The sequence below is a fragment of the Oncorhynchus gorbuscha genome, linkage group LG23 (genome assembly GCF_021184085.1).
Source record: "Oncorhynchus gorbuscha isolate QuinsamMale2020 ecotype Even-year linkage group LG23, OgorEven_v1.0, whole genome shotgun sequence".
NCBI lineage: Eukaryota > Metazoa > Chordata > Actinopteri > Salmoniformes > Salmonidae > Oncorhynchus > Oncorhynchus gorbuscha.
The window spans coordinates 38,333,805-38,356,446 of NC_060195.1; the positions used below are offsets into that span (position 1 = coordinate 38,333,805).

The 22,642-nt window shown below is 43.2% G+C and overlaps 2 protein-coding genes and 1 pseudogene across 3 annotated transcripts in view; 1 reads left to right on the forward strand and 2 right to left on the reverse strand.

The window, feature by feature from the left end:
- Positions 1-4,152: 4,152 nt before the first annotated feature.
- On the reverse strand, positions 4,153-5,736 carry LOC124011699 (probable pancreatic secretory proteinase inhibitor). The gene is made up of 4 exons (XM_046325189.1): positions 5,446-5,736; positions 5,210-5,244; positions 4,944-5,056; positions 4,153-4,428 (listed from the first exon to the last, which is right to left on the reverse strand). The coding sequence occupies exons 1-4, from the start codon at positions 5,495-5,497 to the stop codon at positions 4,383-4,385; spliced, it is 246 nt and encodes an 81-aa protein (XP_046181145.1). The 5' UTR covers positions 5,498-5,736; the 3' UTR covers positions 4,153-4,382.
- Positions 5,551-12,576, forward strand: LOC124010673 (annotated as a pseudogene).
- Positions 12,577-13,270: 694 nt separating this feature from the next.
- The window catches only part of LOC124011088 (phospholipid-transporting ATPase ABCA1-like), a 45,779-nt gene continuing 36,407 nt past the window's right edge, over positions 13,271-22,642 (reverse strand). For both annotated transcript variants that reach the window (XM_046324084.1, XM_046324085.1), the window contains 16 exons: positions 22,118-22,414; positions 21,741-21,991; positions 20,962-21,527; positions 20,517-20,801; positions 20,222-20,360; positions 19,873-20,117; positions 19,534-19,711; positions 18,765-19,025; positions 18,504-18,627; positions 18,095-18,408; positions 17,868-17,974; positions 17,486-17,762; positions 16,693-16,796; positions 15,838-15,930; positions 15,028-15,271; positions 13,271-14,841 (listed from right to left, as the gene is read on the reverse strand). In XM_046324084.1, coding sequence (XP_046180040.1) covers positions 14,686-14,841; positions 15,028-15,271; positions 15,838-15,930; positions 16,693-16,796; positions 17,486-17,762; positions 17,868-17,974; positions 18,095-18,408; positions 18,504-18,627; positions 18,765-19,025; positions 19,534-19,711; positions 19,873-20,117; positions 20,222-20,360; positions 20,517-20,801; positions 20,962-21,527; positions 21,741-21,991; positions 22,118-22,414 — 3,641 coding nt within the window. In that variant the 3' untranslated portion in view covers positions 13,271-14,685. The remainder of the gene's footprint in view (positions 14,842-15,027; positions 15,272-15,837; positions 15,931-16,692; positions 16,797-17,485; positions 17,763-17,867; positions 17,975-18,094; positions 18,409-18,503; positions 18,628-18,764; positions 19,026-19,533; positions 19,712-19,872; positions 20,118-20,221; positions 20,361-20,516; positions 20,802-20,961; positions 21,528-21,740; positions 21,992-22,117; positions 22,415-22,642) is intronic.

Here is a 22,642-nt window from a genome sequence, read left to right on the forward strand (position 1 = left end):
TACATTCATCATTCATACATTCATACATTCATCATTCATACATTCATACATTCATCATTCATACATTCATACATTCATCATTCATACATTCATACATTCATCATTCATACATTCATCATTCATACATTCATCATTCATCATTCATTCATTCATACATTCATACATTCATACATTCATACATTCATCATTCATCATTCATACATTCATACATTCATACATTCATCATTCATTTCATACATTCATACATTCATACATTCATTCATACATTCATACATTCATCATTCATACATTCATTCATTCATACATTCATACATTCATCATTCATACATTCATCATTCATACATTCATCATTCATACATTCATCATTCATACATTCATCATTCATACATTCATACATTCATCATTCATACATTCATTCGAGTCTGACTTGCCAGTACATGACAGCTAGCAAACGTAAATGATGGCGGTGTGCCCTTTTGTGGACAGGTTTTTATTCATGTTTTCTTTTTTCTTAATCAATACAGTTCGATTACTTATTTATTTCACATAAATTAAGAGTAGAGTAGATGTCGTCAACCAAGGACGTTATCCTTACTCGTGGGTACAAAATATGTCAAAAATGATCAGCGTAGGTGTTGACTGCTGTGATTGTTCACACTGGGGTCAAAATCCCCTTCATCTGCTAAGATCAAAGGACTTTGACCCACACGCGCCAGTTCATCCCCACCACCATCTCAAAGGGGACATTTTTTTCCCCCCCAGGTCCTTGGCTATCTCACTCTGGGGTGCCTGAATGGAGAGAGGACTGTTTACTAGTTAGAACCAGGGGTCGCGTTGAGCGGAGCAACATTACAGAAGGCTCAGATAGAATTAGAGGTCATATGCTGAATGTGTGTGTAACTGTAATGCGGTTTTCAACAAGTGCACTTGGTTAGTACATAATGGAGCAGGCATAAACTGTTAATTCTGGCCATTTAAATAAAAAAATTAAACGCTTTTTGACTAAAATATTAAGTCTTTGTCATGAATAACGATTTAGTCTTTTGTCAAAATGACAGTCAGCCATTTTAGTCAACTAAATGCCCTTTAATTTTAGTCACATCACATTTGCCTTGCCTCACTAACCTACAGTAAACACATCACTGACTTCCATGTGCACAAACATACATAGCCCTGTCTCATCAACATGTTTCTGCATAGCATCCTGTCACCTGATCCCAAAAACCAAATTGGCAGAATAGCATATTACTCAACAGCAGATTAAAACAAAAATGGTACCTCTAACTTGATCAGTTGATGGCATCAGCTCATGATTTGTTTGCAGCAATAATTTTCCTTCGGTGTCATGTAATGTTTATTTAGCACCTCAGAAAGTAATACACAGTTCTTTAGACTGTGTAACAGACTATAGAGATGGCAGGCTATTCAATAAATAAGTGGTTTCATTTAACGTGTTCAAGCAGGAATGCATGATTCAAGATATTTTGATGTGCAACCTAAAAGTGATTGTCAACCCTAAATGCTTGACAATCAGGCTATTGTGTATTTTACTATTAAAATAGGGCTCCTGGATTTTATGAATTTTGTTGCTCAATTAAAGATGAATTTGCCTACATTTTTATCATAGGCTAATTTATTTTGGGGCTAAATCACCACATGGGGAAGTGAAAGCAATCTAGCTAATTTGTTTTGAGTCAACGCTAAATATACGGAACAAAAATATAAAATGCAACATGTTAAAGTGCTGGTCCCATGTTTCATGAGCATGAAATAAAAGATCCCAAAAATGTTCCATTTGCACAAAAAGCTTATTTCTCTCAAATTTGTTTAGGTCTCTGTTAGTGAGAATGTATCCTTTGCCAAAAGATAATCCATCCACCTGACAGGTGGGGCATATCAAGAAGCTGATTAAACAGTACGATCATTACACAGGTGCACCTTGTGCTGGTGAGAAAAGGCCACTAGAATGAGCAGTTTTGTCACAACACAATGCCACAGATGTCTCAAGTTTTGAAGGAGTGTACAATTGGCGTACTGCAGGAATGTCCACCAGAGATTGTTGCCAGGTAATTTAATGTTAATTGCTCCACCATAATCCTCCACCAACGTTCGTTTTAGGGAATTTGGTCAGTACGTCGCACCCCCAGACCGTGTAACCACACCAGCCAGGCCCTCCACATCCGGCTTCTTCACCAGCGGGATCGTCTGAGACCAGCCACTTGGACAGCTGATGAAACCGAGGAGTATTTCTGTAATGAAGCTCTTTAGGGCCTAACTCATTTCACTTGACTGATTTTCTTATATGAACTGTAACTTAGTAAAATCTTTATTTGTTATATATTGTTTATTTTTGTTCAGTATATAATACCCACTGCCAGTATGCATTCATCTAACTTGGAGAGCATGGACAGGGTTACTGTGACTTGGTATACAGTCCAGGAGAGCACGGACAGGGTTACTGTGACTTGGTATACAGTCCAGGAGAGCATGGACAGGGTTACTGTGACTTGGTATACAGTCCAGGAGAGCATGGACTGGGTTACTGTGACTTGGTATACAGTCCAGGAGAGCATGGACAGGGTTACTGTGACTTGGTATACAGTCCAGGAGAGCATGGACAGGGTTACTGTGACTTGGTATACAGTCCAGGAGAGCATGGACTGGGTTACTGTGACTTGGTATACAGTCCAGGAGAGCATGGACAGGGTTACTGTGACTTGGTATACAGTCCAGGAGAGCATGGACAGGGTTACTGTGACTTGGTATACAGTCCAGGAGAGCATGGACAGGGTTACTGTGACTTGGTATACAGTCCAGGAGAGCATGGACAGGGTTACTGTGACTTGGTATACAGTCCAGGAGAGCATGGACAGGGTTACTGTGACTTGGTATACAGTCCAGGAGAGCATGGACAGGGTTACTGTGACTTGGTATACAGTCCAGGAGAGCATGGGCAGGGTTACTGTGACTTGGTATACAGTCCAGGAGAGCATGGACAGGGTTACTGTGACTTGGTATACAGTCCAGGAGAGCATGGGCAGGGTTACTGTGACTTGGTATACAGTCCAGGAGAGCATGGACAGGGTTACTGTGACTTGGTATACAGTCCAGGAGAGCATGGACAGGGTTACTGTGACTTGGTATACAGTCCAGGAGAGCATGGACAGGGTTACTGTGACTTGGTATACAGTCCAGGAGAGCATGGACAGGGTTACTGTGACTTGGTACACAGTCCAGGAGAGTCGTGGAGAGGATGTTAGGGTTATCCTAAGCTAGGGACAGGTCCACTGGGCAAAAACTGGTTGAATCAACGTTGTTTCTACGTGATTTCAACCCCCCCCCCCCAAAAAAAATAAAAAAATAAAAAAATCTGTGTGATGATATTGAATCAATGTGGAAAATTAATCAAATTTGCAAAAAGTAATCAACGTAAGGGTATTTTTTTTTTTTTTCTCACCCAACTTTTAACCCGAAATCCAATCCACATACTGATTGTTTTGTTGAATTGACGTTATTGGACAACTCAACCAAATGTAAATCAAAACTAGACTGGTGAACAACACCGGACTAACCACACTTCCCTGAGGAGTATCACTGTCCACTTCAAACCCCTAAATGTGCACTTCTGAGGGGGGAACAATAAAAATGTCTTAAAATCTGCAAATAAACGTTTAAGGTGCACGCCACACTTACTGTGCTGGAATGTGTGGTCAGTCATGGTTTACAACATTAGCAGCTCCACATTTCTATACCTACCTCAGTACCTCTGAGAAAATAAAAGAGCCCTACTAACTTCTAAAAGTTAAATCCCTGCCAAACCCTACACTTCAATCTTACACTCTCTTCAACATACTTACAATATAGCACGCTCCACCATTTCATCGACCATACACTCCAGACACAAACCATTCACATGCTGCCAACCAGGTGTAACAATAAAGTGTGACACAAAAACTGAGGAAAATACAGCAAAAATTGAAGTATATTTGTTGTAGCGCCCTCATGTGGCTTTTTCAAGTTACTACTACCAATAATTTGATAAATTCAATTTTTACTGTTGTGGAAGTGTAATTTATGTCATTATTCATGTGGTATGTTGATTGAAATACAGCAACAAAACATTTACGAACCAATGTGGACAAAATAAGGAGCATCTGGACATTTAATGATAAAAGATTCTACAGGAGCTGGGACTGAAATCGATTTATTCTTTACAAAGATAGTGTTACGATGTAATACAAATCAATATGATTATATAAAGTGTGAGTGTGGGTGTTCCGTTAAAAAACCATTTCTACAACCAATTCTGATTCTTTCTGTGATAGTTAAAGATACATGTGATAATATCACTTCCTTGGCAGAATCATCAGTAGTCCTTCTCTTCAGCAACTTCCATCTTTCACTATCAAGATGTCTGCATTGGTTTCCCTGGAGAGAGAGACGGTCAGAAAGCTTACTTTCCTGAGTATTTTCAGACTTTGATCTTCTCCAGTGGACTAATTCTGAGCTAAGTTCGTGTTTTACATGTACATTTTTGTCATAGGCAAAATGCCTCGTTGCCAGATCTCTTTGTACAGACATGCCATCAGGGGTCCCTTCACAGTCCCCAGTTTCGAAATGAATTCATGGCAACGCACAGTATTTTACAGAGCCATGATTACATAGACCTTCTTTCCATCTCCTATTACTTAATAAGCAAACAGAAAAATGACCTTTAAAATAAAAAATAAAAAAAATCAAACAATGTTTCATGGAATGGCAGGGGACTGTGAGGACACAAACACACAGAGGCACACATACTTTTTTTCAGTTTGTACTATATCATTTTTCTATTATTTGTATATCGTTGTATTTTACATTTGTATGACTGTCCTTGTCTATCAGTGGTTTGTTACTTGTCCTGTAGCCGCTGTTTCAATTAAACTGATATGTGGTAGACTCACATCCGGTGAACACACAGAGAGCACTCGTTGGGGTAAGTGTTTCCATCATTGCCACACACTGGGGAGTAGTTGAGCGGGCACGCCTGGGTTAGGCTCATATCCCCACAGGAAGGCTGGTAAAATAATGAAATAACATTTCAAGATGATATCCTTTGACTCCAACCCTGGTTGGTGTTTTATATTCACACGTTTAAATTCACAAGGATTGATTTTGTAGCTGCCAAATTAGTATAGGGAACTGTAATATTTGAATAGCAGCCTCTCACCCTCCTGTAGAGTCTTGATCGGTCCTCTGCGTCTACTAATGTTGACACATAAATAGAATTTAGCATTTTATTATTTATTCTTAATCATAATCACTGATTCTCATATAGGGCTTAACTACGAATAAACAGTACAATAGACAGTATGACCTTTGTCATTTTTTGACAAACTACAGTTCCTATATTGAAAGGAATTATGAAATGTGTACAAAATAGGCCGAAGTTATTCATGTACTTACCTGCAGAAAGGAAAACAGCCAGACAGACTAGCAAAATAGTTTTCCCAGCCATGTTGATGTGGTCTGGCCCGAAAGAGATTAACTTCAACTGATAAAATAGTTGGTATGGGTCCAATTACCGAATGCAGCTCCAAAAGTACAGTATAACCTCTGTCTCCTTTGCTTCTGTATTATCTGTGATGGGCCTTGCTCAAGGTCTGCTGCTGGTTTGGAACCTGGGGATGCTGTCGCCTTGTCATATGGTGGAGGCGCGTCTGTTTGTCTGTGAAATAATGTGACCCTGTGTTGTGTAAAGCTGATGTTTTGACGCCCCTGCACCTGACCAGCCCGCAGGCGACAATTACAACAGAGCCGCCCTATTGTCCAGGTCTTTATTAAGGGATGAACATTCCTACTGCCTAAATATTGCTGAGCGCACTATAAAAAAACCAGGGAGGGTGGCAGCTGTGCGTGTCACTGGTGTTGATGATGATGAAATGCATACATATTGAGCACGAGTTTACTCTGGTACATGTTTTTAAGCTCTGAATTAAAGACTGCACATTATGTTCACTGAATTTGTCATATTTTGGGCCACACAACAATATGGTCTGGTCTTGTGTTCACCTGTACGGTAGGCTAATTTAGTTTCACTAGGCCTAGAGTTGGCCGACTTTACACTGGGTGTACACAACATCAAGAACACCTGCTCTTTCAATGTGCCTTTGAACAGGGTATGGTGGTAGGTGCCAGGTGCACCGGTTTGTGTCAAGAACTGCCACGCTGCTGGGGTTTTCACATTCAACAGATTCCCATGTGTATCAAGAATGGACATCCAGCCAACTTGAACCAACTGTGGGAAGCATTGGAGTCAACATGGGCCAGCATCCCTGTGGAACGCTTTCGACACCTGGTCGAGTCCATGGTCAGACAAATTGAGGCTGTTCTGAGGGCAGAGGGGGAGGGGGGGGGGCTGAAACTCAATATTAGGAAGGTGTTCTTAATGTTTTTTTTACACTCAGTGTATATTGTCTGTGTTCTAATGCATATATGAGGCCCTCATTCCCAGAATTCTTTGAACGAGATTAAACAAGATGATAATTCAGGGCTCATTTGTATTTTTTATTTCGAATGAACACATGACTTCTATGCGTAATCACCCAAATATTATTTGTATTGTGCTTTTGTCACAGAAGGCTTAATAAAATATGGACGCAAATCCTAATATTAGTGACAGAGAGGAAGAAAGCATGAGGACTCTCGTGGAGGGGGAATCTTCATCAGGATTGGTTTAATTTAGAGTAGAAATTATATTACTTCAAGTATTATGAGTAATAATAAATAAACTCACCAAAGTGTGGATATAAATTTCATGTCACTAAATCCATGGATCACTAAACTTTTAACTCCTCTAGTCTTCTGTAGTCTACAACTGCAGACTTAAAAGAAACGTTTACTGAACTCACTGTGGTGTTTTTGGATACATTGTAACTAACACGAGTGTTATTGCAAACCCGTTCAAACGAGATGTTTGAACATATTTGTCTGAAAAATGGTGACGTGGTAAATTTGGACAATTGATTTGGCCTACGATTATGAGGGCACATTGATGTATTGTTTGTTCACATCAATATATTGTAGAAGTTCGCTTTTGTAACTTGATAGCAATCATCATGTTTACCCAGAACGTGGTTAACATGTTCTCAGAATATCAATATTAATGTTCGAGACACATTTCATGGGACGTTGCAAGAACATTCATGTGTCCAGTTTTCTGAGGGTTGTATGTGTTTGTCATTCCATTTTAAATTCAAATAGAATGTTTTATTGCGTGATGGTAATGACCTCTGCAGTGTATTAATTTTTATATGTCTAACTTTGCATAATAAGTTAATATTGTTCGATTATGTTAAGCAACAGAGGAGGCTACGGGTATGCAATATAATTGATGGAGACTGCAGATATTTTAGACTGGCTTGCTAGGGTGAAGTTAAACTCCACCTTACAATAATAGCCTTTGGACCAAACTGAATGAAAGATGGCAAACTGATTCCAAAAGGCAAGAGCAGTTGTTTTGCTCGTAGGAGTAGGCCATTAGTAAAATATTAACTTAACATGTGTGAACAGTTATTAGATAAATATGTGGAAGATAACACAGCACATTTGACTAAAACCACATTGTTGAAACCATGTCGCTTTCTAGTGAGCTGAATGAAGTATCCAGGGTCCCTCAAGCAAAGAAAACACGGGAAGGAAGAGAAGTTGAAGTACATATAATATGGTATTAGAATTTAATGTCAGTAATATACAGCAGTGACTCTATTTCTGTCCTGACTGCCTCGAGCCTGTATGTCTACTGGGCCCCAGCAGCAACATGGGACCTTCTATGAGTTCCGTACCTACAGTATCCAGCCAGAGAAGAACGTTGCCTTAGGCTGTCCAATGAGAAGATCCACCTGCGTACTGCTCACTCTGAGCTACTGGAGTATGGAGTACGGCGGGTTGAACCAGGTTTTTCCACATCTGAAAGTATGGTAAGGACGCAAAGAGCAAGCTAGGCAGAGAGCATGGAATGATAGGCCCATTCCCTGTGAAATTCAGTCAACTCAGGAAATGAATTGAAATTGTTTAAAGGAATGTAAATTCAACTTCAAAAAGCAATCACTCTAGTTTGAATTTCCAAATCCTAAATTCACTGTAATGGAACCTACCCCAACTCAAGCCCAGATAACTCCAATGTAAAATAAGGCATTGTATCTTCTGTATACAGTGCATTCGAAAAGTATTCAGACCCCTTGACTTTTTCCACATTTTGTTACGTTAAAAAGCCTTCTTCGAAAATTGATGAAAATGTTGTTTTTCGACATCCATCCCCATAATGAAAAACCATAAACAGTTTAAGAAATGTATGCAGTTATTAAAAGTAAAAAACTTAAATATCACATTTACATAAGTAATCAGACCCTTTACTCAGTACTTTGTTGAAGAACCTTTGGCAGCGATTATAGCCTTGAGTCTTCTTGGGTATGACACTACAAGATTGACACACCTGTATTTGGGGAGTTCCTCCTGTTCTTCTCTACAGATCCTCTCAAGCTCTGTCAGGTTGGATGGGGAGCATCGCTGCACAGCTACAGTTGAAGTCGGAAGTTTACATACACTTAGGTTGGGGTCATTAAAACTCATTTTTCAACCACTCCACAGATTTCTTGTTAACAAACTTTAGTTTTGGCAAGTCGTTTAGGACATCTACTTTCTGAATGACACAAGTACTTTTTCCAACAATTGTTTACAGACAGATTATAATTCACTGTATCACAATTCCAGTGGGTCAGAAGTTTACATACACTATGTTGACTGTGCCTTTAAACAGCTTGGAAAATTCCAGGAAATGATGTCATGGCTTTAGAAGCTTCTGATAGGCTAATTGACATAATTTGAGTCAATTGGAGGTGTATCTGTGGATGTATTTCAAGGCCTACCTTCAAACTCAGTGCCTTTGCCTGACATCATGGGAAAATCAAAAGACCTCAGAATTGCTTGGGAGCAATTTACAAACGCCTGAAGGTTCCACGTTCATCTGTACAAACAATAGTACGCAAGTATAAACACCATGGGACCACGCAGCCGTCATACCGGTCAGGAAGGAGACGCGTTCTGTCTCCTAGAGATGAAAAATATTTTGGTGCGAAAAGTGCAAATCAATCCCAGAACAACAGCAAAGGACCTTGTGAAGATGCTGGAGGAATCAGGTACAAAAGTATCTATATCCACAGTAAAACAAGTCTTATATCGACATAACCAGAAAGGCTGCTCAGCTAGGAAGAAGCCACTGCTCCAAAACCGCCGTAAAAAAGCCAGACTTTTGCAACTGCACATGGGAACAAAGATTGTAGTTTTTGGAGAAGTGTCCTCTGGTCTGATGAAACAAAAATAGAACTGTTTGGCCATACTGTTTGGCTTGCATGCCGAAGAACACCATCCCAACCGTGAAGCACAGGGGTGGCAGCATCATGTTGTTGGGGTGCTTTGCTGCAGGAGCGACTGGTGCACTTCACAAAATAGATGGCATCATGAGGGAGGAAAATTATGTGGATATATTGAGCAACATCTCAAGACATCAGTCAGGGAGTTAAAGCTTGGTCGCAAATGGGTCTTCCAAATGGACAATGACCCCAAGCAAAGTTGGGGTCAAAGTTGTGGAAAATGTCTTAAGGATAACAAAGTCAAGGTATTGGAGTGGCCATCACAAAGCCCTGACCTCAATCCTGTAGAAATTTGTGGGCAGAACTGAAAAAGTGTGTGTAAGCAAGGAGGCCTACAAACCTGACTCAGTTACACCAGCTCTGTTAGGAGGAATGGGCCAAAAGTCACCCAACTTATTGTGGGAAGCTTGTGGAAGGCTACCTGAAACGCTTGACCCAAGTTAAACAATTTAAAGGCAATGCTACCAAATACTAATTGAGTGTATGTAAACTTCTGACCCACTGCGAATGTGGTGAAATAAATAAAAGCTTAAATAAATAATTATCTCTACTATTATTCTGACATTTCACATTCTTAAAACAAAGTGGTGATCCTAACTGACCTAAGACAGGGATTTTTTTCTGATGATTAAATGTCAGGAATTGTGAAAAACTGAATTTAAATGTATATGTAAACTTCCGACTTCAAATTTATTTTTTGGTCTCTCCATTGATGTTCAATCCATCCAGGTTCTAGCTGTGCCACTCAAGGACATCAGAGACTTGTCCCGAAGCCACTTCTGCGTTGGCTTGAATGTGTGCTTAGGGTCTTTGTCCTGTTGGAAGGTTCACCTTCTCCTCAGTCTGAGGTCCTGAGCGCTCTGGAGCAGGTTTTCATCAAGGATCTCTGTGTAATTTGGTCCCTTTATCTTTCCCTCGATCCTGACTAGTCTCCCATTGAAAAACATCCCGCTGGGTTTCCTCCAGATGTGACGCTTGGCATTCAAGCCAAAGAGTTCCATCTTGGTTTCATCAGACCAGAGATTTGGCAAACTCTAAGCGGGCTGTCATTTGCCTTTTACTGAGGAGTAGTTTCTGTTTGTCCACTCTACCATAAAGACCTGATTGGTGGAGTGCTGCAGAGATGGTTGTCCTTCTGGAAGATTCTCCCATCTCCACAGAGGAACTCTGGAGCTCATTCAGTGTGACCATCGGGTTCTTGGTCACCTCCCTGACAAAGGCCCTTCTCCCCCGATTGCTCAGTTTGGCGATGCGGCCAGCTCTAGGAAGAGTCTTGGTGATTCCAAACTTCTTCCATTTAAGAATAATGGAGGCCACTGTGTTCTTGGGGACCTCCAATGCTGCAGAAATGTTTTTGTACCCTTCCCCAGACCTGTTCCTTGACACAGTCCTGTCTCGGAGCACTTTGGACAATTCTTTCGACCTCATGGCTTGGTTTTTGCTCTGACATGCATTGTCAACTGTGGGACCTTATATAGACAGGTGTGTGCCTTTCCAAATCATGTCCAATCAATTGAATTTACCACAGGTGGCCTCCAATCCAGTTGTAGAAACATCTCAAGGATGATCAATGGAAACAGGATGCACCTGAGCTCAATTTAGAGTCCCATAGCAAAGGGTCTGACTACTTATGTAAATAAGTTATTTTTAAAGTTTATTTTTTTATACAATTACAAGAATTTCTGAAAACCTGTTTCCACTTTGTCATTATGGGGTATTGTGTATAGATTGATGAGAATTTTAAAGAATTTAATCAATTTTAAAGCTGTAACGTAACAAAATGTGTAAATAATCAAGGGGTCTGAATACTTTCCGAATGCACTGTATATCTCACTATCTCCTATTGTTGTGTTACTATCTAGACAGCTATGCCCAGCGGGCGGGTGTGCGAGCATCCTTGGCTCAGGACCCCAACTGGATCGCGGAGTACATCTCCAAGGCCATGCCCATGTTGACGTCTCAGGACAACGAGGTCACCTATCTGGTGCCCTGGAGCAAGGTGGAAAGCCTTCAGAAGGATGGTGGTGAGTAGCTGAGTGAAATAATTACCCTCACATCTGACAGTGATGGTTTAGTAGTCCCTAGGTGGAAATCAACAGAACTTCTCCCTTCTTCAAAGTGTGTGTGTGTGTGTGTGTGTGTGTGTGTGTGTGTGTGTGTGTGTGTGTGTGTGTGTGTGTGTGTGTGTGTGTGTGTGTGTGTGTGTGTGTGTGTGTGTGTGTGTGTGTGTGTGTGTGTGTGTGTGTGTGTGTGTGTGTGTGTGTGTGTGTGTGTGTGAGGGAGGGAGGGAGAAATAAGAGAGATCATTGTGTATTGACCACCTGTCTTCATTTCCATGGACAACTAATCTAGCACTAATCTTGTAAACAACCGGACTGTTTTTGTTGTGCAGTTACGTCTGTACACATTCCTCGTAAGTACTGGACAATGTTTTTTTTACAGGAAAGGAAATTTGCATTAGTGAACTCACCACTAGTTGTCTCTAACTACCTTTCAAACAGATACACTTTAGCCAAGTAGTCTTTGCACATGACATTCATACACAAATGGTAAATAAAATCACTGTTTTCCAAGTAGGTTAAAGATCCTGTCAATACTACATTTCCCTGGCCAAGGAATGTATGTGTGTGCTATGTGTTGTGTCACCTTACATAGTTGAATGCACTCGGTAAACTGCTCAGGAATTAAAGTGTCTGTAAAATAGCTACATATAAAAGCCTGGGTAAAGGAGTTGGGGGTCGGTTTGGAATTGTGCATATCTTTTAGGAGTGTATGAGTTGCGTTCCTTCCAGATGCATCCTGGGGGGTCCAGCGGTGTGGGGGGAGGTCTTCCAGGCTGCAGTCAGTGCCCACGCTGCCGGGGGGCACTCCCACCTGGTGGGGATCTTTCACAGCGAGTTTGGGTGGCTCAACAATTGTACAGTGAGGACAGGGACTAGGTCAATGGTGATCAGGATGAAACGATATAATACTACATGAGTAACACTATGAGATTATAATATGAATGCGGTAGTGTGAGGTCAAATGGGATTTCTCCTAATGTGTGCCAGTCAATGCCCTGTGGTGGTACGAGAGTCCGGACCAGCGGGCAGCGGTACGCCACAAAGCCCATGGGGATGCCAGGTTAGTGGCAGCCGGTAAACCCTTCAATTTGTTCCCTTTTTAATACAAGTAGAAAATGGAAGTTTGTCGGATCTATTCAGTTTAGTTTCTATCTGCACTCTTCGAAATGTACAATGGTTACCGTGGGGGACGTATGGTTACCGTGGGGACAATGTCATCAATGCACTTATTGATGCAGCAGGTGACTGAGATAGTTTAATCCTCAATGCCATCGGATGAATCCTGGAACATATTCCAGTCTGTGCTAGTGAAACAGTCCTGTAGTTTAGTATCCACTTCATCAAACCACTTCCGTATTGAGCACGTCACTGGTATTTCCTGCTTGAGTTTTTGCTTGTAATCAGGAATCCGGAGGATAGAGTTATGGCCAGATATGCCAAATAGAGGGCGATGGATAGCTTTGTATGCGTCTCTTGTGTGTGGAGTAAAGGTGATTTTTATCCACCTGTCTTGGACCCTTCCTGGATCAAATCCTTGCTCTCAAAAAAATGTTTGTGCTTGCAGCAAGTTGTGAGTAACATTTTTGAGTTAGTTGTATAACTTTATGAGCTGGGATGTCTGTCCTGCAAATACTTTAGGTCAGAGACTGTATAGAATTTTCGCAACGCGCTCGTTAGCATTTAGTTATCATTCCCTATGGGATTTTACATTTACTTTTTAGCATTGCTAACCTTCAGATTACAATAACTTTACAGCCATGTTGACACAAGATAAAGATTTGTTCAGTTTTATTGTGTAAATACATTAAAAACGTAAATGGCTATTAAATAAAGACAATTTTCTTGGTAGAACAATAAACGATTGTATACATAGTCTGTGGAAATTCCAGTGCAAAACAATTATCCATTTAACACTACAAATAAAGTGCTTGGAATGTCGAACTGGCCTCATTTCAGACAAGCTTTGTGTTTCGAAATACTGAGACTTTTTACCCGAAGAACCACTTATTAATTTCACAATAAATGGCACTTGACTGCACCAGTCTTTGCAGACACAGGACAAGCCCACAGGTTACACTTTATAACAGAAATTCAAAACTGACTCGGCACTGTCAGCTTTGAAAAATCAATTTACATTTTGCAGATGCTCTTGCCTTCCTTAAGGGCACAGACAGATTTTTCACCTAGTTGGCTCTGGGATTCAAACCAGTAACCTTTCGGTTACTGGCCCCTATGCTCTTAACCGCTAGGCTTCCTGCCACCTTACAGTAGGCATTATCATGTTATTTAATTTACTATTGTCAACCCATTGAGGGGGATGTTTCTGGTCTCTGCTAGTGGTTAGGCGGTGAAAATAGTCCTTCAAACAGTTGATTTGTCTGTCAGGGCACTGTGGTATGTATGTTGAGGTATTCATTGCAAACTGATAGTCAACACCAAAACAAATCTTTTCATTTTCTTAAAAAAAAAGCTATAAAATCTATTGTTTCCTTAAAAAAAAGAACTGGTACAGTACTTTGCATAGTATACATTGGAAAGTGTACATAGTCTCTGATTGGTGTGTTTCAAAATGGCTGAGTCCACTACACTACTGAACTAGAAGGAAAAACATTCATGATTACAGTAATGCCACAATGGACTCTGCCAAACCTAATTTAAAAAAATATATATAGTTTATATATTCATGATCAATTTACATATATAAATAAAAAGGTACATCTTTAAAAACAAATTTAAACATAAGGAATTCAGATTGGCCATGGGAATGGTTGGGTTTCTTCATCATGTAATTCTGGTCTTGGAGCACAAAACAGAAAGAAACAGACCCTGAATTTTCATTGGAAGAAACCAGTTGGAATTACACAAATGAGAAAACATCGCAGTTTCCACAAAAATATACACCGCCACAGCCGAACATCTGCTGAAGCACATGATACAATTATGGCAGTTATTCAAGCTTAATACTCTTTCTTTCTCCTTAATGACCATCGTGAGGGGCCCTCTTGGGCCTCAAATCGCTTCAGCGCGAGTGAGAAACTTTGCATTGACTTGCATTGAGCTTTCCAGCCAGGCCCTTACGAGAGCAACACCTCTGGCTGAAGAATTAAAACAAGTATTAAAACACTACTGTAGTAATACAGAGAAGCAAATTCAGTCCAACACTGTTTGCGGGTTCAAGTTCCAGTTGTGGGTGGAAGATGGTGTCCGTCCGCTCACACCAAGCTCTCCTTTAGCCTCTCCTCGGCTAGCTTCTCTTCAGCCTGCTGTGAGCTGAGCGGGGTAGTGTCCACCAACGCCTCTTTGCGCTTTACTGAATTGTCTTTTGAGTGGTAATCGTCACTCTGGTCCTTGGCAAAATTCACAAAAACCTGGTAGAGAAGAGACGAGAGTGTCAGCTGTCATCACTGTACATTCCAATCCGGTCTACTAATCGGAGAACATACAGAAAGATGCAAATGCACGGTGCTGTAATCCACAAGTAATCAAGTAATCACACTTCAACAAAAATACGTTTTGACCACTAAGCCTTTAGTCAGTGGTGGATGGCGTCTTACCTGGTCCAGTGTGGTCTGCGACACGGAGTAGTCCTCTATCCGAAGAAGGTCCTTGTTCTTGGCCAGGATGCTGAAGATGTGTGCCAGGGAGGTGAGTGAGGAGGACAGCTGGTACTGCAGCATGTTCCTGTGCTTCTCCTTCAGGGTGCTGCCAGGCAGCTTACTCTCAATGAACTTCATCACCGGTGGCAGGTCAGGGTCCGGCCCAGCCACTCGCAGAATGATGGTGTAGCCGTCTCCGAACCTGGAGAGGTGAAAACAAAACAAGATAATTAAGTGATAATGCCTGAGAAGTCTGTGTTTGGAGGATATATTGGCACGGGTGTTAGGCCAGAGACGAAGTCGATAATGTCTAGATGCTTTTTATAGTGGAGATCAAGTTTATAAATTGTTAGGCTGATAAGACAGTAGAATGCGCAGTCAGTTGGAACAGAGTGAATAGGCATCTATTACATTTTATATCAACTTTATTTCACTTGGCAAGTCAATTAAAGAATACATTCTTATTTACGATGACGGCCTACCAAAAGGCCTCCTGCGGGAACGGGGGCTGAGATAAAAAAAGAAATATAAATAAATATAGGACAAAATACATATCGCGACAAGAGAGACTGCATAACGTCATAGAGTTAGCTGGTGGTAAATTGTGGAATAGACACCAGCTGGAACTCGATTTTAACCAATCAGCATTCAGGATTAGACCCACCCGTTGTATTATCAATGGATAATTTGTGCCAATTTATTGAAAGCCACAACTTTGTAGGTATCGACTTGCTTTATATGTACCAGTGAAAGGATTTGTCATCTTACCTGTTCTTTAAGTGCTGAACGCTCCCCAAGCAGCGGAACCTGCCATTGACCATAATGGCCATTCTGGTGCACAAGGCCTCACATTCCTCCATACTGAAGACACAAAATGGCAGACATTAGATACAGTGTAAAGGAACTGCTGAACTATGAACCACATCCCTGCAAAGGTTGAACTATGTCAGTAGCAGAACACTCAGAATGCTATTCATGTCAAAAGCATGCACAGTAAATGGATAAGCAATACTTTAAACCATGTAAGCTACGTAGTACAAGCCAATAGGCTACATCAGGGATTGGCAACTGGGGGCCTGCGTGGCCCTCGGATCAATTTTGCAACTCAGTCGGGGTCTCAACTTACTGTTGAGAGTTAGAATAGTAGGATACACAAGGTGCAATTTAGAAATGTGGTTGTGCATCAGCAGTTTTTCTCTTGTTATGTCAGTTACTGATAGTCACTTAGCCCTTGTCAGCTTAACTTTTTTAGATTGCTAAATTATTTTAACGGCCAGCTAACTAAACTTGAATACATTTCTCTCTGCTGTCAAGAGAGGGGGCCACTAAAATGTTTTGCTCGCAGTGTGGGCAAGGGGAGGGGGGGATGGGTATGCAGACACGCAAGCAACAACGGCCCCTCCTGTTGAGTTCAGATATTGCTGTGGTCCCCACCCCATCAAAGTTGCCCATCCCTGGGCTACATGGTGCTAAATGAGGTTTGACTAACCGCAGCCTATACTCATACATAAGCTATGTTGCCAACCAACCAACCAATCAACAGCAACAACAACCATGCATGTCAAAGTTTAGCAGCTAGATTTTAGCCTAGCATGGCTGAGGTTTAAAGGTGTTTCTGGTTACCTGTGCGAGGTGAGCACCACGGAGCGTCCCTCCTTGATGACGCTGTGGATGCAGTTCCATAAGGCCCTGCGTGCTTTGGGGTCCATCCCAGTGGTGGGCTCGTCCTGTCACAAAGAGCACAGCCAGGTTGAGGTTGGCCCACAGGTTGAGCAGGAAACACACAGAGAAGACCAGCAGCAGGGGGAAGCAAGGCATCTTGGCCCTGCTAGTGCTGCATTATGAGATGAGAAATGCTAAGCTCTTGCTTTCTCTCTTGGCTTGTTTCTGTCTCCCTTTCCTTTCTCTCGATGTCTATTGCTCTGGTTCTGTCTCTGCCCCTCCGTTTATCCTTCTCTCGGTTTGAAACAAAATCAACAGCTGATCTCTCTGCAGCCCAATAGGAGCAAAACAAAAACACGCCATTTTCCAGGAACCCTTTGAGAGGACTGTGGCGTGCAGGCGGGAGAATTGTAATCTAACCCTTGTTACACAACCCTTGCAGCTGCAATCCCCACAGGGAGAACAATTAAACACCAGTCATCTGATTTAGAGGCCCCTTGATCTTTCACATTGAGGTCACTGCCAAGCTGATGCAACGGGTCTGATCACTTTGTGTTAGTAACACCATGTGTTGATGTTTACAGTTTGTGTGTGTGTGTGTGTGTGTGTGTGTGTGTGTGTGTGTGTGTGTGTGTGTGTGTGTGTGTGTGTGTGTGTGTGTGTGTGTGTGTGTGTGTGTGTGTGTGTGTGTGTGTGTGTGTGTGTGTGTGTGTGTGTGTGTGTGTGTGTGTGTGTGTGCTGGGACAGTGCGTACCAGGAACACGACGGGTGGTCCTCCTATCAGGGCCATGGCAGTGGAGAGTTTCCTCATGTTTCCTCCACTGTAGCTTCCTGCTGCCTTATCCACATACTTTACTAGCCCCAGCTTACGGATGCCCCATTCGGCAACTTCGCACACTTCCTTCTCGGGCACGCCGCGCAGGACGGCGTAGAACTCCAGGTGCTCTCTTCCTGTCAGCAGGTCGTTGATGGCGTCAAACTGAGGGCAGTAGCCCATGTTCTGGTGCACCTCGTCTATCTCCCGCAGTATACTGCCAAATCAAAATAAGTCAGTCAGTCTCACGTTTAGACTCACTGCTGAACCTCTCTACTGTAATACCTCGGGTGAGCTCTCTGGCACAAAATGGCTGCTTCACCTTTTTCCGGCCAGGAAAGCCTCTCCACTGGTGACTACGGAGTCTCCTGTCAGCATTTTGAAAGTGGTGGTCTTTCCAGCTCCGTTCACACCCAAGAGCCCGAAGCACTGAGCGAGAAGACAAGAGAGTTAATATCAGTGTTCAAATATACAGAATGAGCTTGAAAGAGATGGCATGTCATTACATTGTGCACTTACTACTTACTAGATGAAAGTATGTAATCTTACCTCTCCAGGAGGGATGCCCACACACAGGCGGTCCACCGCCGGCTTCTGCTTCCTCTTGTAGACCTTGGTGAGCTGTCGGAGCTCCAGGATGTCTCCGTGTCCCAGTCCGTTGACGATCCTCTGCCTCTCTCTGGCCACGTCCTCGTCCTCCTCGCCTACCGGAGGGAGCTTGGTGTGCAGGTTAATGGGCTTGATGCAGAAGCGGTACTGGATGAGGACGGTGATGATGAAGAAGACCACTCCTTCCACGGCCATGGCAAACAGGTTCTTGCCCACCATGTCCCATTCCAGAGGGGATCGGAAGCGGTTCTCACCTGTGTACAGAACGAGTGTGTTTAGAGAAATTTTCAAAAGACACCTCTACGTTGAATTGGATAGAGAAATGGGTCATGGGAAATGCAGTTCTTACCAAATCTTTCCAGAGCGTCGGCCATGGCCTGGTTCTTCACCATGTCGATGAGTCCTCGACCCAAACAGAAGTGAGGAAATATCAGCAAAACGTTCTTCAGGATGTCATTGATGCCTCCAACCTCCTGAAGAGGGAAGAGGAGGAATATTTAACCCTTTCTGTCACCAGGTAAATGGATTATTAACAAATTATATATATATTTTTACAATATGGTTAGGATGAGCATACCACGTTCTGCAGCAAATGTGTGGTGTCACTTACGTTGTTTCCAAAGAGCTCCATGACAAAGGTGGAGATGCTGCCGTTGATGCCGATGAGGATGTTGACGGAGGTGAGCACCACGTAGGCCGTGCTGGGGATCTTAAAGAAGAAGGAAGCCGGGTACATCAGGGGAGTGATAGACCAGCCATAGAGGAGCAGCAGCAGGGCCAGCACTGGCAGGTTGGTGGATGACACGTAGGCTTTTTGTTGGAAGCAGACAAAGATGATGATGACGAGTGTCGCCGGGACGATGTAGTTACACTGCAACACAAACGAGATGACAAGGTTAGCAGTCAATCAATAAAAACAGCTGCTAAATGCTCAAAAGAAACACTCAAAATGGCCGCTATTGTAAGGGGCTTAAGTTGTATTCCAGGCACTCGGGAGAAGCCCATGGGAAATATTTTTTTATTTAACCTTCGATTTAACTAGGAAAGTCAGTAAAGAACAAATTCTTATTTACAATGACGGCCTAGGAACAGTGGGTTAACTGCCTTGTTCAGGGGCAGAATGACAGATTTCTACCTTGTCAGCTCGGGGATTCGTTCTAGCAACTTTTAGGTTACTGGCCCAACGCTCTAACCACTAGGCTACCTGCCGCCTCAAATAAAGAAGAAACGTTTGAGTGGACTGAGAGAGAGGAAGAAAAACACAAAGTATGTCAACTGCTATTACGCCATGCTGACATGACTAAAATTCAAGTAAACAGTACCTTTCGCGTTGGCATTTATATTGTAAGCTCATAGAAAGGTTAACACTGCTTTCTCACCATATCCCAGATGAAGTTGGCCGTCCAGTAGAGCAGGGGCTGCACGCCGCTGATGAACTGCATGTGCTTGGCCTTGCTCACTCTCTCCTGGATGAGGAAGACTACGAAGCTGGCTGGGACGAAGGACATGGCGAAGATCACGCAGATGGACACCAGCACGTCCACTGAGGTGGTCATCCTACGGGGGGGGGGTTAGGTGGTCGGTGGACACAGAAAGGTGAGTATATTGTGTTAGGCACACTTTTTCAAACTCCACATTCTACTAGGTCATTTACATTAACTAGGTAAATGACTTCAGTGATGTCATTGTTCCAAGATGCCCATGGCGTGGGTACTTACAGTGCCACCTGGGACAGCTGCTCCTTGGTGAGGTTGAGCGGGTGGTTGAAGGTGCGAATGCCAAACTTGCTGGGGTCCTGGCCAGGGGGCAGGTTGGCGCGCAGGATGCCGTTGTTCATCACGTTGAGAAAGGCTCCCATGCTGTGCCACCCCTTGTTGTTGAACCAAATCTTGACATTGTTCTTGGTGTCCAGACCATTGATGAAGCTAGACAAGCTCTCCAGGAATCGGTCTGCGGCAGCACCCTGAAGATAAAGAATGGTTTAGATTGGTGGCAGTGATGTTGTGTTCAGTGGCAGAAACCGAGGTTCTATGAATGTGGGAATGAATGAATGAATGGTAGTCTAACCTTCTCCAACTCGAAAATCTTTCTCACTCGAGCGATAGCGTCATCAACCTCGCCAGCTGGGGGGAGGACCTGAGTGCTCCTGGCGCCCAATGAGAAGCCGCCGTACCTAAATTCATTCACAAAGATCTTGTTGTTCAAACTGTGGAAAAATCAAATGAAGCATTATTAGTGAACGTCAAATTTAGGCTGGACAGGTATACAAAAAGACTCGTACAACTCATATTGCTATTGTGCGTGCTATGTCATAACACTGTTATAAGAGAGATAAAAGACATGAAATACAGGAAAGTTATACCTTTTCCCGATGATCTCTGCATAGGTCTTTACTAGGTAGTCAGAGATGTTTCTGCCCGTCAGGTTTTGCAGGGTGTCTGTCTCGCTGATCTTCATCTGGGGTGGTGGCAGTCCTCCGGCTCCAGTAGGACACTCAGGGAGCATTTTTTTGCGGCCGTCACAGCTGCAGGCGCATGTGGGCGACGGCTCCTCCATGGTCCAGTTGCCCGTGCGGAACAGTTCCAGAAGGCTCTCCGGAACCTCTGGTATGGTCCAGTCCTCGTCGCCCATCGTACAGTGAGTGTCACTGAGAGAGAGGGAGAGAGAGATTGACAGTCCTTATCTCCAAAAGAACATTGGAAATATGTCCCTATTCGTCATATTTATTTCCTTAAAGACAGGAGAAATGGTGCGAATGGAAACTAACAAATAGCTCTTTTATGAAACCCCGACATATTGAGACTCACGTTATAGGCTGTCCTTCCATGCAACGCGTTCCAAACCCAGGGCCTTCGGTGAGGGCACTTAATAACCGCTGTGTGTTGGCATCTTCAGGGGCGTCATCACTGATGAAGAGGGACTGTTCTTCGTACATCCACGGCTGCAGCTCCAGACTGGGGTATTTTCCAAAGGGCGGGACGATTAGACTGAAGACCAGGGCGACGCAAACAAACACCGCAGGGAGCACAATCTGAGCAAAGAAACCTTTTCTGGAGCGTTGAGCATACAGGAACCTCTTCCATATCAAGGCGACAAACTGCTGCCTCGTCAGACTCCAGCCTTTCACCTGGTAGGAGCCTTTACCGTCCGAGCCGTTCAGGAAGTCTGTCTCTCTGGATTCTGGGTATGCGTCCGAGTCGTTATGTTCATTGTTGTCGTCATCTATCTGGGGTCTAAGGCAGCTCTGGTGGTCTCCACCAAAGGCATTTCCTCCACCAAAAGCATGATGTATGCGACGTCTGGGCATGGGGAGGGTACCGTCAGAGGGGAGTTCAGTGTCAACTCCATTGTCCTCTGCCACTTTCAGGAAAATCTACAAGGACAAGATATATCAAACACACTATACCCCATAGGCTCACAGCCAGGGTTGCCATGTTCTCGATTTTCCTGACATATTGGGCTACTTTGCAAACAATGTTGTGGGCGGCGTTTTTTTTGTTGGCTACTTCTAAAATGTTACGCCCTTTCAGGAAAAGCACACTATGTAAATCCAACACACCATCTATTCAACAATCAATTCCAGTACCTCTTCCAGGGTGGTGTCGGAGACGCCGTAGCTGGAGATGCCTAGGTCGGGGAGACGGTCGTCCATGTCCTTGAAGAGCTCCACGAAGGCTCCGTCCTTGGCTGCGCCATAGGGCAGTATGTAAGTGAGCTCGTGGCCCAGGTCTTCCACCATGCGGGCGGCTGGGACATGCTCGAAGATCAGGCTGGAGATCAGGGAGACGTCGGGGGCCACGAAGGCACTTTCACAGATGGATGCTGCCGGGGCAGTTTCTATGGGTTGCACAAAGGTTGAGTGTCATAAACAAAAGGTCATTCATATGACAACATACCATGCTGTATTGCAATGGCTTATTTTCTTTGCCATCGGATTATGGTGACGATGTGTCAAATGCTTACCGATGGTGGCCGCTTCGCTCTCGTGTTCGCTGCCAAGGCCTGCATCAGAGCTACTCTCAGAGGGACAATCTTCCTCCTTCTTAGTGAAGGAGACGGTGCTGGAGGAGTTGTGGAAGGAGCTGAGGGAAGGATCTGGGCCCTTCTTGACCAGGGTCAGATAGTAGCCTGTACCTAGCTGGTTCTTCAGGAAGAGGGAGGAGCCCACGCAGCAAAGCTTGCCATGGGAGATTATGGCGATGCGGTCGCCCAATATGTCAGCCTCATCCATGTGGTGGGTGGAGAGGATGATGGTACGACCTAGAGAGGAGGAGGGAAACAGTCAGTTACCACACAGAACTCCCCTAACAGCTAAATGGTTTCATTTCTTCAGACGTTTCTTAACCTTTTGCGTGTAGGGGGCAGTATTTTAGTTTTTGGCTAAAAAACATACCCATTTGAAACTGCCTGTTTCTCAGCCCCAGAAACTAGAATATGCATATAATTGTCAGATTAGGATAGAAAACACTCTAAAGTTTCCAAAACTGT